Source organism: Electrophorus electricus, chromosome 3 (assembly GCF_013358815.1).
Source record: "Electrophorus electricus isolate fEleEle1 chromosome 3, fEleEle1.pri, whole genome shotgun sequence".
Lineage (NCBI taxonomy): Eukaryota > Metazoa > Chordata > Actinopteri > Gymnotiformes > Gymnotidae > Electrophorus > Electrophorus electricus.
Window position 1 is genome coordinate 17,657,516 of NC_049537.1, and position 16,643 is coordinate 17,674,158.

General features: G+C 41.1%; 1 protein-coding gene across 1 annotated transcript in view; it reads right to left on the reverse strand.

Moving 5' to 3' along the window:
- Positions 1–2,669: 2,669 nt before the first annotated feature.
- si:dkey-174m14.3 (uncharacterized protein LOC563117 homolog) overlaps positions 2,670–16,643 on the reverse strand; it is a 74,620-nt gene continuing 60,646 nt past the window's right edge. The window contains exons 10-11 of the mRNA XM_027003963.2: positions 16,348–16,428; positions 2,670–6,217 (exon numbers count right to left, since the gene is read on the reverse strand). Coding sequence (XP_026859764.2) covers positions 4,829–6,217; positions 16,348–16,428 — 1,470 coding nt within the window. The 3' untranslated portion in view covers positions 2,670–4,828. The remainder of the gene's footprint in view (positions 6,218–16,347; positions 16,429–16,643) is intronic.

Genomic DNA, 16,643 nt, shown 5'->3' on the forward strand with positions numbered 1-16,643 from the left:
GGTGTATGATAATAAGGGGACATGGTAGACAAGGAGCACTCACAGTCAAAACAGTCAACAAAGACAACTCGACATGCACATGGCAGGTCATAAAGCATGATAAGTGGGAAGGGTAGTGTACCATGACAATTAGGTGCACTGTTTATTTTAAAATGTAATATTTGAAAGAAATCTTGAAACAAGAATTGAATTTCACCCATGAGAATTTTTTTTTTTTTTTTTTTTTTTAAATCCTGGCTATTTCCAATAATACACTGTCATCACAATTACTGATGCATATTTTTTTTACAAATAAAATATTCAAAGGTGTCCAAAACCAGACTCTATCATTCGATTCTACTCGATATTAAAAAGTAGATGTTTAATTAAAACATGCATAACAACATATATAGTTGAAATATCTAAGCAACTCTAAATTCTTATAACCTATAATTTTGGCTGAATTCACATAAGAAGAAAAAGGTATTATTCTTTTCTTGTTTTTATCATTTATTTTAACTCCGTTAAGTACTCAGATTTACCATATTTCATATAGTTGTCCTTACTTCAGACACTGTTCATATTAATTAATATGATGATTATTATTATTAATATGATTATTAATGCTGTCTGATTTTTACAAAATAGTTACAGTTTTTACTATATGATTTCTGAGATATACTGTAACTTATTTTACTGGCACTACATTTACAGTTCTATGTATTTGGTTACTGTAGGTTTTATGCAGTTTTTGTAGCCTAAGCTTTTTCACTTGCATCCTGTTATTAATGTTAAGTTTGCCAAGTTTTAGTAGATTAAAATGATTCAAAGAATGGAAGGTACTTGTAAATAATATAAATTATGATGTGCTGGACATAAATGAAACAATTGTTCTCAGCTCGTAATCATAGGGCTGGATCATATGGCAAAAATATAATAATATGATATAATTTCTTCCTCATATTAATCAATATGAATATTTTTCACAGTATATCATTTGGTAATGCTGCAGTTAGAAGAGTATCCTGATGACTGAAGCCTGAGGAAACCATACGATGCCTTAATAAAAGTTAACTTCAATCTAAAAGAGGTGACTACTATCACAGATTACTTTGGCAGGGCAGCAAACATCTCAACTGTTTGTAGCAGTACAACCAAGACAAAAAAATAAACAAGTGGATCACAAAGGCCCTGGCACATTTAAATGTGTCTGTAATATAAACTAAAGTAATATTAAGTATGTACTGGTTTTATATTTCTCACATTTTAATGGTAAATATCAGTGTAAAAAGTTTAAATGTAAACATTGTAAACTAGTTATGTCATTATATCTAGTTTTTTTTTTTTTGAGTATAAATAAACTGCTCTGCCTTTGGAGGAGGTAAAGAACAATGTGTTAATAATGCAGGGCCTTACCAGTGTCCATATGCATACACAGGGGAGGACTTCAGGATGCAACTGGGGGTAAAGCATCTGGCTCATTTCCTCCTTACCTCGGACAGCCACTTCCTCCTCACGTTTCATGGCCACTTCTTCCTCACATCTCCTAATAGACCTGCTAAAGACCTTTCCAGCTGCATCATTTTGGTCTCCTCTGAGCTCTACAAGTACGGCAGCATCAACTTTGGCTTGAATAGTGTACAGAGCTGCAAGGCTTTCTGATAGAGCCAGAGCAAGCTCCTGGCCAAAGCTGTGGATAACCATGTGACCAAACACCTATGGGACCTGAGTGAAATCAGGGTGGAACTGAAGAGTTGAGTGGTGAGGCAGCCCCTTGTCTGAGGTCAAACTAATCTCAGAGAAGGATGGGTCAGTGGCCAGGACAGGAGGCTGGAGAAATGGGAAAGTAGAATTTTTGGTGCTCAGCCTTTGCTGTGTGTCTGAAAATGCCCTGCAGGCCTATGACAACACCTAGTTAAGAAGAGCAAATAGTGGAGGGTGCCATCAGTTTCCCTGAATACCAAACATATGAACCAAATGCCTATGGAACATATGGCTCATTGGAAATCTAAACATGAACCTTGAATATTTCATAGACTCTTGGCAAACTCTCCATAACAAATGTATTACTTTACATCAGAATTGTTATAAACTTGTAATGTTCAGGTTTTCAGCCATAATGTCTAATTGAGTTACAGCTTTAAAGTACAGCAACTTTGTAAAATTATGATCTTTATAATTCTGATCATTGGCTTTGGTAGCACTAGAAAAATTTGAACTTGTTTTGAAGTACATAAACAAGTGAGTGAACAAGTGAATGATTCTTCCAACACAGAATTGTTTTATTATCAGTACTCTGGAAAACAAATAAAAGTAACATCATTGCCTTTTCCACGTAAATCTGATTTAAACAATTTTTACATTCCTTTTGCTCTTTCTGGATATGGGTAGAACTGTCCTTGATCATATTTGTTGTCAAAGTATTTGATGTATAAATCTATTCTTGTTGTGTCCAGCCTGGATAGGAAAATGTGTAGTGGATGGGAGACTGTTGCTGTGTTGAGTGTAACTACCAGAGACACTTCCACTCTATGATGGAGTGAGCAGAGAGAAAGCAGACACTGTTATGTGTTAATACTGGCCTACACTATAAAACTTCACTTTGTATTTACTCACTTTGTACTTATTCATTTTTTGCATACATCACAGAGTGAGGCCTTATAGACAACAGATGAGTATGTATATATATCAGAGAGAGAGAGAGAGAGCAAGCACGAGAACCATGGTGCAGTGCTTCTGCTTTATTTAATAGAGAAAACAAAGCATAAGAAATAGTCATGCATCAGGGTGGCAGCTGATTAGGAGAAAAGGATCAGAGCGCATGAGGTAGAGAGGACCTGGGTGAGACTCTGACCACAGCAGGGACACAACTTGGAAAACAGCGAATAGAGAGCCACCTCAGATATTCCAGCCAGTAACAAAGCACAACAACAAATAAATACATACATACATACTTGCTTTCTAGTGCTTTTGTGATACTGTACTCCTATTGATGTGGAGCTAAATCTGAATAAGTAGACTTTTAAAAGAATATATGTATTAGTAGGATATTAACCTAACCATCCTGTTATTGTTAGCATAACCATGTCTTTATCAGAACTACAGACTAAGGATTCAAGTCAACTGTAGATTTACATTTTGAGGCTTTTTTTATAGCAATTGTATTTAGTGATTCCTCTGTAAAGATTATAATCTTAAGGGTTTATAAAGACAGCTGCTTCTCCAAGTGTTCTGTGCTTTCTGAGAGTCTCTGCCAACTAAGTCATCTGGCAAGATGTGCATATTGTTTACATTTTGGTACACATTTCCTGATACAAGTGATGCACCAATATTAAAATTATTGACTCAAAGTGAAATATGGCCACACTGGACCAAAGCTTCTTTACACTACTGCTTGTCTTCTCAAAAATTGTGGCTACAAATGGTGGCAGCATGCTAGCAGGGACCTTTCTTTTTGCTTCCGTAGTTTTGCTGCATTCTGCATACTGAACGGGATGTCATTTTTAAATGGTTTACCAGACCTGTAGTTGAGAAATCATTGGGTGCTATTATCCTCTTGAAACTTGATGTGAACAGTGATTACAAATTACTTGTCTAATATCCCTCTCAGAAACTATGAAATGGTTCCACATGGTTGACATTTTCACTGTTGCTCTGTGTCTACTGGCCTAAGAAACTAACAGTTCTGCATGACCAACCAGAATAAATGAACCTGCTGCTAACTACCAGCTCCCATCTGGGCTGGCTAACAGAAGGCTGGACAGTACTGTTCATGAAGGATAATAATAATAATAATAATAATAATAATAATAATAATAATAATAATAATAATAAGGTCCAAATATCATCCAACTGCAGAGCTTTAACCTGCCTACCCACAACATGGAAGCTCCTGTGAGGAATATTAGCAAGCAAACTCATTGAGTATAAATGCGATTACTGAGCACTGCTCAGAAGGGGAATGGTAACAACACCAGAAAAGCACCACCTACTGACAGATAGAACTGTTACCCAGGATTCCAAGATCAGGCTTCCATCAGGAAAGCATATGACTTCATATCAGACCTAGATACTTGCCTAGCCATGTATAAGATCAATAAGACTATAGGGCCTTCATCCAGAATTTAATGGAACACTGAAGGACAACACTAGGAGCCAACTTGAAGATAGTTGCCAAATTGAGCATATACGGTGGTACATATTAAGGGTATTGTCCCCGCTGCTGTTCTGCATAGGCCTGAATACTCTCAGTAATATCATTGATAAGCTTGGGGAAGGGTACAGTTTCAGGATTGTAACTATCATCAGCGATCTCCAGTATGTCCCTAGATGACATCCAGGGACATTAACTCACCGATCAATAGTGTGGGTTTTGGCCATTTTGGCCAAAATCTCTTTGTGTCCAAAATTTTGGTGCAGCAATAACTGATAGTGAGAATACGATATAATAACACATAAGTTAAATTTCATTGTCAAAATGATTTCTTTTAGAATACAGTATCTTCCAATAATCTCTGCAATAAATTCTTAGGTAATCTCAATTTGGCCCAGACTTGTTTTAATGTTATCTTAACCTACACACACTCTCACCCCCCCCCAACAACAACAAAAAAAAAACAAAGTAAATAGCACGGCATCTGTAACAAACTACAATGGCTAGTAAGATTCAGAGTATCTGTACAAATATTGTGATGGATTAGAGGTTCATACCAACTAGAGAATTTGGAGCACTTAATGTCCACTGTGTAGAAAACAACATGAACCTATGCAGAAGGAAATAGAGAAAAAGGTTCAATCAAAGAACTATGCATGTTTGAAAATCAGATGTTGAGATGGGGAAGCCCTGTCCTCAGTTAAGCAGAGTCCCATAGAGTTGAGCCTTGGTGAGACTATCTTTCCTTGACAAACCCAGCGAACTAAATGTTTGGTACTGTGCTGGTGGCTGGGGGGTGGGAGGATTGCTTCCCTGAGGGGAGGCACTATGTCGATCAGGTTGGTAGTGCTGGAGCTCTGCTGCAATCTCCAAGGAACCATGGTGCAGGGACCCACTGGAGCTGTTGGGGCTCACCTCCACGTACTCGCCTTGCTGGCTGGCCGCAGCTACAGCCTGCTCCTCAGGGCTATATAGGCTGTGCTCTGACTCCTGGCTGTCATCCTTGGCTTGGAAGAGGTGAGGCTGGCTGTGTGGCTGCCGAAGCCCTGGGCTCACCTCTGGGCTGGGGCTAGAGAAAGGATCCAGAACCCCCATGTGGTGGTGATATATGTCAGTCCCCTCCTGGAAGCTACTGTAGAGTGGCCCAAGCCGGATCTTTGCAGGTCGCAGGGAGAAATGCTGCTCAGAGAAGCTATAAGGTGAGGCACGTCCAGTGCTGTGATATGAGTGAGCACTCACATCCTCCACACTCAACTGCCTCCATCGACCAATCAGCTCTTCCTCCTCCGGGAGTAGTGTGCTTCCACGGCGACTGTCACCATAGGTGGTGATACTAGGAGAAGTGGAGTGTGGCAGGGGTTCATAAGGCTCACTGTAGCAGGAAGACATGGTCCTGCTGTAGATCGGCGAGCTACTGTTGTGGTGGGGGCTGGGCTCAGGTGGTTGGAACGTGTGCGCCTTGTTGAAGGCACTGGGGCTGTCTCTCTCCCAAGAAGAGTTACTCTTGTGTTCAAAATCAGTGGTATCTCTCCACTCCATATAAAGTCCGTGGGGTCGAGGGGAAGAGGCAGCACTGCTGGGAAGGTCTGCCCCTTTATCCTCAGAGCCACCCCCACTGAAACTGGAATAGGAGCTAGAGGCTCCACCCAGAGAGGTGGCAAACTTGCCAAAGTGCTCCTGGGAGAAACCCTGCTGTAGGGAAGGGGATCCTTCCTCTGGAGTGCTGTCTGTGGAGTTCTGAAGGCTGTAAAGTTTCTGATGGTCATGCAGATCCATGCTGGGCCTCCGTTCCCGTTGTCGCTCTTCTGGGCAGTAAAGAGCTGTGTCACTACTGTACAGGTCAGACTTAAATGTGGCACGCAGGCCAAGACGCTCAGGACTGCCCAGGCCGGTACCCACGAGGAAGCCCTGGGGTTGGTGGTGCTGGGGGCTAGGTGAACGTGATGCCTGAATACTGCACACTTCATCAGGCTTCTCCAACACACTGGCTATTACTGAAGCAGGGACAGTGTCAGAGTAGGGGGAGTGGCACAGGGATGAAAGTTCCATATGAAGTCTCAGCCTCTCCTGAAACTCTTCAGGCAACTGTGGAACAGGAAGAAGAGAAGTAAAGGACTTACTCTTACATAAATGAATCAAATGAAGTCCACTGGGACTTTATCACATCTCATCTTCTAGTTGTGACAATATTTGAATAAGTTTTATGTAATTTTTTTTAGTTTCAAGTCAGGTATTTTTATTGCCCAACAAAGGCTCAAAGTAGCTGTTTAAAATCTCTTGCTTATGTCCCATGCAAAGAAGGAAAATATTACCTTTAATCTGTTTCACTCACTTTCACTCCAGTGATAGTTTCACAAAGCAAAAAACATTGAATATAATGTGTAACACAATTATTACTGTTTCAAATGGAGTTACTGTTGAGGACATTTCTCCCACTTAAACCTGAAGAAAAAGAGATGTTTGTATTAGGCCCAGAGACAGCTAGGTTCTCACTCTCTAATTATTCAATTAACCTCAGTGGTCTCCCAATCATATCTTGTCTAATACTTCAGGGTCTTGGAGTAATTATGAGTCCCAGTCCCTCATTTGAAGCTCATGTAAATAATATTTTTATAAATGCCTTTAGCCACTTTTCTCTCCTCACATAATGCAAAAAAGCTAGTCCATACATTTTTCACTTTAAGATTGGATTACTGTACTGCCTTACTATATGACTATATCACTAAGTGCCTAAACAAGCTCCAGCTAGTTCAAAATGCAACAGCTAGAGTTCTTACTAGAACTAGAAAATTTCACTCCTATCTTCGCTACTTTAAATTGGCTCCCAGTAAAATTTTGTAATGATTATAAAATACTTCTAATGACCTGCAAAGCACTGAATGGTCTTGGTTCCTTCTGGCTCCATCCTTTTAGCTATGCTGCCATGGCTAGTTCTGTTGGAGTCCATCTTTGCACATTTTAGTTGCTTAATTTATACACTCTCATACCTGGATATGCGTAATCTTTTCTCACTTTTTTTCCGAGGTACACCTACCCCTGATGTCATGATGTCACTGAGTCTCAACCCATCTCAGCTGCCATGGCTACTCATACCACCCCCTGATGCCCCCTGCTATAGCCCACCATACCTGCAACCCAGCCAACTACTTCTCTGTTGCCCTTGATGAACTTTCTTGTGTGGGATGGGTTTTGGATATGCGCACACCATTGGGACCAGACAAGGACTTCTAGAAAACCAGACTAGACATTAATTGTTTATATTTTAGTATTTTATTATTAATGTAATATCATTTTTATCATTTTATTATAATTTATTTTTCTCTTTCGTTAATTATTCTGCTCCTTATTGTATATATTGTTACTATTATGGTGACAATTGTCTGCCAGAGGAGGATGCGCTAGGGAGCTTTTCCTTGCTACTGTCACCCTTGGCTTGTTCACTGGGGGGTTGGACTTGGACATTTGCAAAGCTGCTTTGTGACAACATCTGTTGTAAAAAGCTCTATATAAATACATTTGAATTTGAATGTAAGAATACATCTTTCTAGATCGCATCAGAACAGTATTGCAGTCCATAACTTTTATGTTAACATTTAAGTGTGGATCGTGTGATTTTTGAGAAATCTGTACTAAAAAACTCATCTTGAAATCATCTTAAAGATCATGAAACACTATAGACAATAAAGTGGCAAGTGTCAGATGATATTTATGTAAGTCTGTAGAAAAGTAGATGTGTATCTTGTGTATTTATTTTCATCATTCAGCTCTTCAGCCTGTTCCAGCACATATTTATGTAAAAGATTAGAATGGCCCTATCCATTCTCCATACCAAGTCTCTCATGACATTGAACTGAAATTATGTAGCAGGAATGAGACATCAAAAGACAAACAAAGGCACTGATATGACAACGGACATAAAAATGGAGATTCTTGACAAGATTGCTCATGCTGTGTTTGAATTAAAAGTATAACCGGATGGTGATGAAATTGAATCAGTAGCTTTGGCATTAGCACTAAAGTATATTTGCCTAAAGAAACCTGGTAGGGGCATGGGATATGAAGCATGGCTACTCAGCATAAAGGAAAATCTGAAAAACTATAGAGCAAAGTTGCAAAAGGCAGGCTGCACTGAAGTAAGTGTTAACAAAAAAGCAAAAAGCAGATGAAAGCCAAGAGAAGTTTTTGTTCTTCAAGTGAAGCATCATTATGGTTGCTTGGATGTTTTGAGACGTGATTTACTTCAGCATGCTTGGCCCTTTTAAGGTTGTAACTACATTGGCCCTTTTAAGGGTGTAACTACAACTAAATGTAGTTACACCCTTAAAAGGGCCAAGCATGGTGAAGTAAATCATGTCCCAAAACATCCAAGCAATCACAATGATGCTTCACTTGAACAAAAACTTATTTTGGTGGAAGAAACAAAAAAGGCAAGAAAAGACATGGGAGTTGTAAGATAGAAGACAAAGCTGACATTTTCCCTAAGGAGAAGAGAGATGATAGAGGACCAACTTAGTGGTGGTACTGAATAGGTGATGTCTTTTTTAGTATGCTAATGGAGTTTTAAGTATTGAGTAAAATTAAACTTGAAAATGAGGTATACACAAAATAGCATTGTTTGTGCTCAACAGATATGTGAAGAATTTTTCAAAGCTACCAACAAAAACCTGGTAGAAACCTTTAGGGCAGTCATTGACAAATGCACTATTAAATTGCTGAGAAAGCCAGGAATGCCAGGAAGTGAGCTTTTGGGCATGAAATGGAAGACTTATGGATGAAAAGGTTTTTTTATTATTTCAGTGTTATGGAACTGTAGCTACACTTGTTAATTAAACCACTAATTTGTAGCCCCAATCTTCATACTAAATATGCTATCATTTATATGTTCATTTTAAGACATCTGACATTGTCAACCAATTAAAGAGTGCTGTGCTAGAAGGTGTGCCTTTGTTTCTAAGAGAAGATCCCTGAAAGTTATTCAGAAATGTTTGGTACATAGTAGACATTAAGAAACATGTATGAGAGGTGAGAAAAGTATTTCTGTGTTTTCTTTGTGTCTCTCTCATAGGATATAGATCCTGAAAATGGGCAGAACAAAGGGGTATCTGTTGGAGTATTTGAAATTTTGGAGGATGATGTCTCTGTTGCAAGCTCTTCAGCAAACATACAGAACATCACTATTGTTGTTGAAGAGACTGGAGAAACATGCAGACATCTCTATAGGCTTGGCATACCTTTTTGGTCTTATGTATGCCCTTAACCTTTTTTATCTAAAAGGTCTTAATGTGATGCCATTCAGAATGTGTTCATGGAAAAGAAAAGATCTGTTAATAAGATACTGCTTTACAGTGCTTCAGATGTTAGTCCATTGTGCTGTTCATTGTGTTTTAATATATGCATGTGTGTGTCTGTATTGCCACGCCCTCTCGTGTTGTTTGCCTGATCCTTTTTGTGTGTAATTGTCATGTGTGTATATAAGTCTCGTGTCGTAAATCTCGTGTCGTGTTAATGTGTGTTTCGAGTCGTGAGTCAACATTAAAACGTATGTCTTTGTTTGATGTGTCTCATCCTCGCATCCTCTTTAATCCTTAATCGTTACAGAAACACCGACCTACCAAGGATGCCTGGGAAAGGCAAAAAGAAGAAGGGGAGGAAAGGAAGTCAACGCCCTCCCACAGCACGTGCAGCGAAGTCTCCCGTGTTCTTGGGCACCCTCCTGACTCCAGGCGCAGGTCCAGGTGCAGAAGCAGGGGAGTCATACGGAACCCTGGCAGGTGACCTGGACTGGTATAACGATTTCCAGTCCTTGGAGTCGGAATCTGTGGACCCCTACTGTCCAGCGGAGAGACCTTCCCTCATCCTGGCCTCGCTTGAAGGAACTACAGGAAGGGAGGAACCCGCTGAACAATTTTGGGGGGGACCTGTGCATGGTCTAGGATCAGACATTGCAGAGTCCTATGGAGAACAGCCGGACCAGGAGGACCGGTAGTCGGAGATGGACTCTGCTGGGTCCTACGACCCCTGCCTGGATGATCAATGGAGCTACACAGATTAAAGACAAGGGAGTGCAGTGATGTCTATCTGCAGTCAGATATGGGGTCTGATCTTGAGGAGAACCCGTCGATGGAGGTGGAGGAGGTACCTCAGGGGAATCCCTCCTCTCTGACTGACCTCACAGACTCCAAGGGTGATGAGCCTCCAGCACCCAAGGCACCACCCAGGGCACACCGCCCAGGAGCAAGCAGGCTAGTAGGGAGGCATCATTGTCAGAGGAGGACACTGCTCCGCCTAAGGCGAAGAGCCCCAGAGCACATGCGTCTACACCTAAGCCTCATAGAGGCAAAAAGGCACCAGCACCAGTGCCTGCACCGGAACCGGTCAACACAGCTAGTGCATGTCCTGATGTGCAAGCTCCAAAACCAGGACAGTCGGCGCTATCTAAGCTGGCGAGGGACACTCCCAACCAGGCTGATTGGTCCATGACCAAGCCGACGACTGGGGGACTGGCTGGGGTTCCTTTCCCCTTCCCAGGACTATTTAATGTATGTGGTGTTGTTCATGTGCCTATCCCTGTCATCGTGCCTGTCCTTGTAAATGTACCAGTTATTTTGTTCCCCTTTGTGTCTGTGCCCATGCCCATTAGTGTGTGCGTCCGTGTCCATCATCGTCTTGGTCCCTGTCCTTCCCCTGCTGCCCTGCTCGCGCTGGCCCGTGTTGGGTTGTCCGGTCCTCCAAAGTCGCCTTTTGGCTGTCAAAGCTGTCGGTGTTTAACCCAAGTAGTGTGTTAATGACATCTTCAATATCTCTTTCAGCTGCGCCGTGGTCCCAACATGCTTCAAGACCACCACCATCGTCTCCGTGCCTAAGAAGCCCACGGTGTCGTGTCTCAACAACTACCATCCCATCGCACTCACATCCATCATCATGAAGTGCTTCGAGAGACTCGTCATGATACACATCAAGACCCAGCTTCCCCCTTCTCTGGACCCCTTGCAGTTCGCGTACCGCTCCAACCGCTCTACAGATGATGCCATCTCTACCACACTTCATCTGGCACTCACACATCTGGATAAAAAGGGCACCTACGTAAGAATGCTGTTCATAGACTTCAGTTCAGCATTCAACACCATTGTTCCTCAGCATCTGATTGGAAAGTTGAGCTTACTGGGCTTGAACACCTCCCTCTGCAACTGGATCCTGGATTTCTTGACTGGTAGACCTCAGTCAGTCCGGATTAGGAGCAGCACTTCCAACACCACCACACTGAGTATTGGTGCTCCCCAGGGCAGCGTACTCAGCCCTCTGCTGTTCACACTGCTGACTCATGACTGTGCAGTGATGCACAGTTCGAGTCACATCATCAAGTTCGCTGATGACACGACCATGGTGGGTCTCATCAACAAAGACAACGAGTCAGCATACAAAGAGGAGGTGCGAGAACTGCTGAGCTGGTGTAAGGTCAACAACCTGTATCGGAATGTTGACAAGACAAAATAAATGGTTGTTGACTTCAGGAGAGCAAGGCGAGATCACTCCCCGCTAGCCATCAACAGCTCCTCAGTGGAGATCGTCAAGAACATCAAGTTCCTTGGTGTTCACATAGCGGAGAACCTCACCTGGACCCTGAACACCAGTTCCATCACCAAGAGAGCCCAGCAATGTCTTTACTTCCTTCAGAAGCTGAGGGAAGCCCATCTCCCATCACCCATCCTCACTACCTTCTACAGAGGTACTGTAGAGAGCATCCTGAGCAGCTGCATCATTACCTGGTTTGGGAACTGCACTGCCTTTGACCGCAAGACCCTCCAAAGAATAGTGAGAACAGCTGAGAAGATCATTGGGGTCTCTCTTCCCTCCATCACGAACATCTACATAACACACTGCATCCGGAAAGCCACCAACATTGTAAAAGACCCCACACACCCCTCACATGAACTGTTCACCGTTTTGCCATCTGGAAGAAGGTACCGCAGCATCCAATCCTGCACCTCCAGACTGTGCAACAGCTTCTTCCCAGAAGCCATTAGACTCCTGAACTCTGGCTGACTCCAATTCCAATTCAGATTCCAAAATGGGCACTTTTATACATGCTTATACACAGACACACACACACACACACACACACACACACACACACACACACACACATACACACATACGTACATACATACATATCTATACACACACTCACACATTGTTTTACATCGGACTAGTGCTGAAGTCAAACCTCACACAAATAAACTACGCACTCCTGTTGCAGTCTTGCACATTGTCCTACTTGCTGCTAGAGTACTGTATTAAACCAGCACTGTACTCTGAACTGTCCTGGCTGCTACCAGTGACTGCTATGTTCAGGGTAGCATGTCACTGATTGCTATGCACAACTCGCTTTACATATGCCCAGTACTTTGTACTGTACTAAATAATTGCACTGTCTACTAACTTTGTATTTGCCCTGTCCTGTATTTATTATTGTTTATTTAACGTTTATTTAATGACATTTTGCACTATATTGGACTGTTTGCACTTGTGTAGCATGTTGTCTGTTGCACTGTTGTTTTTGTGTTGCACCATGGTCCTGGAGGAACATTGTCTCGTTTTTGTTGTGTACTTGTATATAGCTGAAATGACAATAAAACCTCTTTGAACTTGAACTTGAACTAATGTGCATTTCGAGTCATGAGTGTTAAATCAACATTAAAACATATGTCTTTGTTTGACGTGCCTCGTCCCCGCATCCTCTTTAACCCTTAATCGTTACACAGACAGGACCAGGACCCCCAACATATACCTGGAAAGTTTGACTTTCTCAGTCTGGTGCAAGTTGTCCCACTGTTAAAGACCCTCTAAAACTAAAGAGGGGTTCCTGCCATAGAACTTCTGCAAGGGGAGACAAAGACTCAGACTTTTCCTTTTCTAAGTCTATAACCTCTCGGTAAGCAGTTAGACAGACTTGAATCTTATTTTATCCTAGTTTTTTTCTTTCATTGTTAGTTTACTTATTGTTAAATTGTATTCATTGGAATTTGCTCACAGCTTATGTCAAGCAAAGGTTGCTTATAAGTTTTTCTTTCTTTCTTTCTCTTTTCTTTATTACCCTACTAATTAGCTACTTTTATCCACTATAAACCATTTGTGTTCATTTTTGCTTGGTTGCATTGCTTTGATCTTTATTATAGTGATTCTAGTGAACTCAATACAGCAGTCAGTATGCAAACTAGATAAGTAATTGTATAAATACATAGGTGTATATATACATATCCTGTACTAGGATGTATAATATCCTACACCATTAGAGCTACATTGGAGCTTCACACAGGGGCCAACTTTCTTTCTTCAACCCAGCAACCACAACATCACAAGCTCTTCTCAGGAGTCATCAGGTAGACATCTCCCTTCATCTGTGTTTTCTTGAATTAAGAGCATGACACTTCCAGGAGGGTTAACAGTGAGGTCTGGAGTCCCAGTCTCACCCCCACCAAGCTCATTTTCAGACACAATCCATGATGGCCTTCCCAGGGACTAAGGCTGTACCCAGCCCCACTGGCATTAATGTGTACTCGGTGCCACCAGTTCCACATGGATTTTACCTCCTTTTAAACTAAGGCACACCTCTTTATTTCAAACGAGGTGTATATATAAAAATTTTAGAATAACGCAATTTGAAGTAAATTTTTATCTAAATGAATGAGTTGGATAATCCTTTTTCTACTCCATTAAATAAAAGTACAAGAGAAATGTAAACCTTTGTATCCAATTACATTCTCAGTCAGAAACTGCGAGTATGCTCTGTGCAAAAACACAACAACTTTTAGCAAGTTAAACCTGATGGGTACTGCTCTTCAGAAGAGTTTTTGCTTTAAACTACAAGAGTTCCATATACTTAGAAGAATGGATGCCCACAAATTTCAGAATAACAATCTGTTCAAACAAGAATATGATCACATGAATGGCAGTTCTTCCCATTGTTATAGTAATGTTTACACTAAATTGTGCTCCTTGTATTTGTACAGTTTTAGATCAGAGTTCATGGATCAGAGTTCACAGCCTGCCCCGTGCAGGAGGGGTTCACCTTTGTAGCTAGCTACAACCCTATAATGGCACGTGCCTGCACAGGGTTTAATGTCAAGTGTTTGTCTGTCTATTTAAACCCCCGTCAGTGCGTGCCTCAGTGTTGGTCATTGTCAATGTCAATGTTAATGGTCATGTACGTGTTGATGTTAGTGTTAGCTGTTAACGCCACTGTTCATGTTCACTGTTGTTACTGTGTGTGAGTGCTGCTGTTGTCATTCATGTTTTATGTCATTAAATGTTGTCACCATGTCAAGGGAGTCTGTACGTCCTGTTCCGCGCCCTGCTGCACTTGGGCCATCACAATTAGATTACTGAGTTTAATTGCATGTAAACAGTTCTGTTGTAATCTACAGAGTGAATTATTTCAGATTGAGGCAAAATAATCTTTGCATGTAAATGTAACCAGTCTAATACAGCAATCTGCCTGACTTGCTAATGCTAACATTTACATCCATGTTGAAAATTTGATTCTAGTTAGGTATATACAGCGGGTGAAATAAGTATCGAACACGTCACCAATTTTCTAAGTAAATATATTTCTAAAGGTGCTGTTGACATGAATTTCTCACTAGATGTCGGTAACAACCCGTCCCATCCACACATGCAAAGAAATCATAGATGTCCATAAATTATGTGTAATAATGAGAAATGACACAGGGAAAAAGTATTGAACACACTTACTGAAATGTATTTAATACTTCGTACAAAAGCCTTTGTTGGTGTTGACAGCTTCTAGACACTTCCTGTATGGAGTTGCATGCATTGCTCAGGTGTGATTTGGGCCTGTTCTTCCACACAAACACTCTTCAAATCCTGAAGGTTCCGTGGGCTCCGTCTATGAACTTCCTTCCATAGATTTTCAATTGCATTCAGGTCAGGTGATTGGCTGGGCCATTGTAGCAGCTTTATTTCTTTCTCTGAAACCAATTGAGTTTCCTTGGCTGTGTGTTTGGGATCATTGTCCACCCTCGTTTAATCTTCATCATCCTGGCAGATGGCAGCTGATTTTTATCAAGACTGTCTCGGTACATTTGTCCATTTATCCTTCCTTCAATTATATGAAGCATGCCAGTGCCATATGCTGAAAAACAGCCCCAAACCATGATGTTCCCTCCTCCAAACTTCACTGTTGGTATGGCATTTTTGGGGTAATATGCAGTGCCTCCAAACATGGTGTGTGACCTCCAAACATGGTGTGTATTACTTCATTCAAAGAGTTCAATTTTGGTCTGACCAGATTATGTTCTCCCAGTATTTCACAGGCTTGTCTAAATGTTGTTGAGCAAACTTTAAAAGCGATTCAACATGCTTTTTCTTCATTAATGGAGTCTTGCATGGTGAGTGTGCATACAGGCCATGGAGGTTGAGTGCATTACTTATTGTTTTCTTTAAAACAATTGTACCTGCTGATTCCAGGTCTTTCTGTAGCTCTCCACTCTTCTGATATTTCCTTTCACTCCTCTGTCTCAAATCTTGCGGGGAGCACCTGGTCGTGGTCAGTTTATGGTGAAATAATGTTCTTTCTACTTCCGGATTATGGCCCCAACAGTGCTCACTGGAACCTTCAGTAGTTTATAAGCAATATTTCACAACAATAAGGTTGCAAAGGTCTTGAGAGAGCTCACTGGTTTTACCCATCATGAGATGTTTCTTGTGTGGCACCTTGGTAATGAGACACCTTTTTATAGGCCATCAGTTGAACCAGCTGATATTAATTTGCACTAATTGGCAGGATTGCTTTCTAATTACTGATAGATTTCAGATGGTGTCATGACTTTCCATGGCTTGCACCTCTCTTTCTTCATGTGTTCAATACTTTTTTCCTGTGTCATTTCTCATTATTACACATAATTTAATTTATGGATATCTATGGTTTGATTTCTTTGAATGTGTGGATTGGCTGGATTGTTACCGACATCTAGTGACAATTTCATGTCAATAGCACCTTTAGAAATATATTTACTTAGAAAATTGGTGACATGTTCAATACTTATTTTACCCGCTGTACTAGTATAGCAATACTCTGATTATTACACTGCCATGTAATCATCTTATTTATGTAAACATACTGAGTGTGTTCTCACTATGCTCATACTGACTGAAGGGCTTGATTATGGGAGCAGAATGATTGCATGATCACTTACCTCTGAGAGCAGGGCTCTGTAGTGGGACTTATTGCACTGCAAAAGCTGGGCAACTATTTTACAGTCCTTCCTGTACAAGTCCTTCAGAGACAGACAAAAACCATGAGGTCAGACCATTGACAGTCATAACATCTCAAGCCTGCTATGAAGATTCTGATTCTGCCATGTTTACCTCCTATGTGTGGAGGAATGACAACAAACATTTCAAGTATCATTTATGCTATTTTCAATATCTGGTGATGTTTATGTGAGCATTTTTGTGAGTACTGTATTTGTGCACTAGTGTATGGTAACTG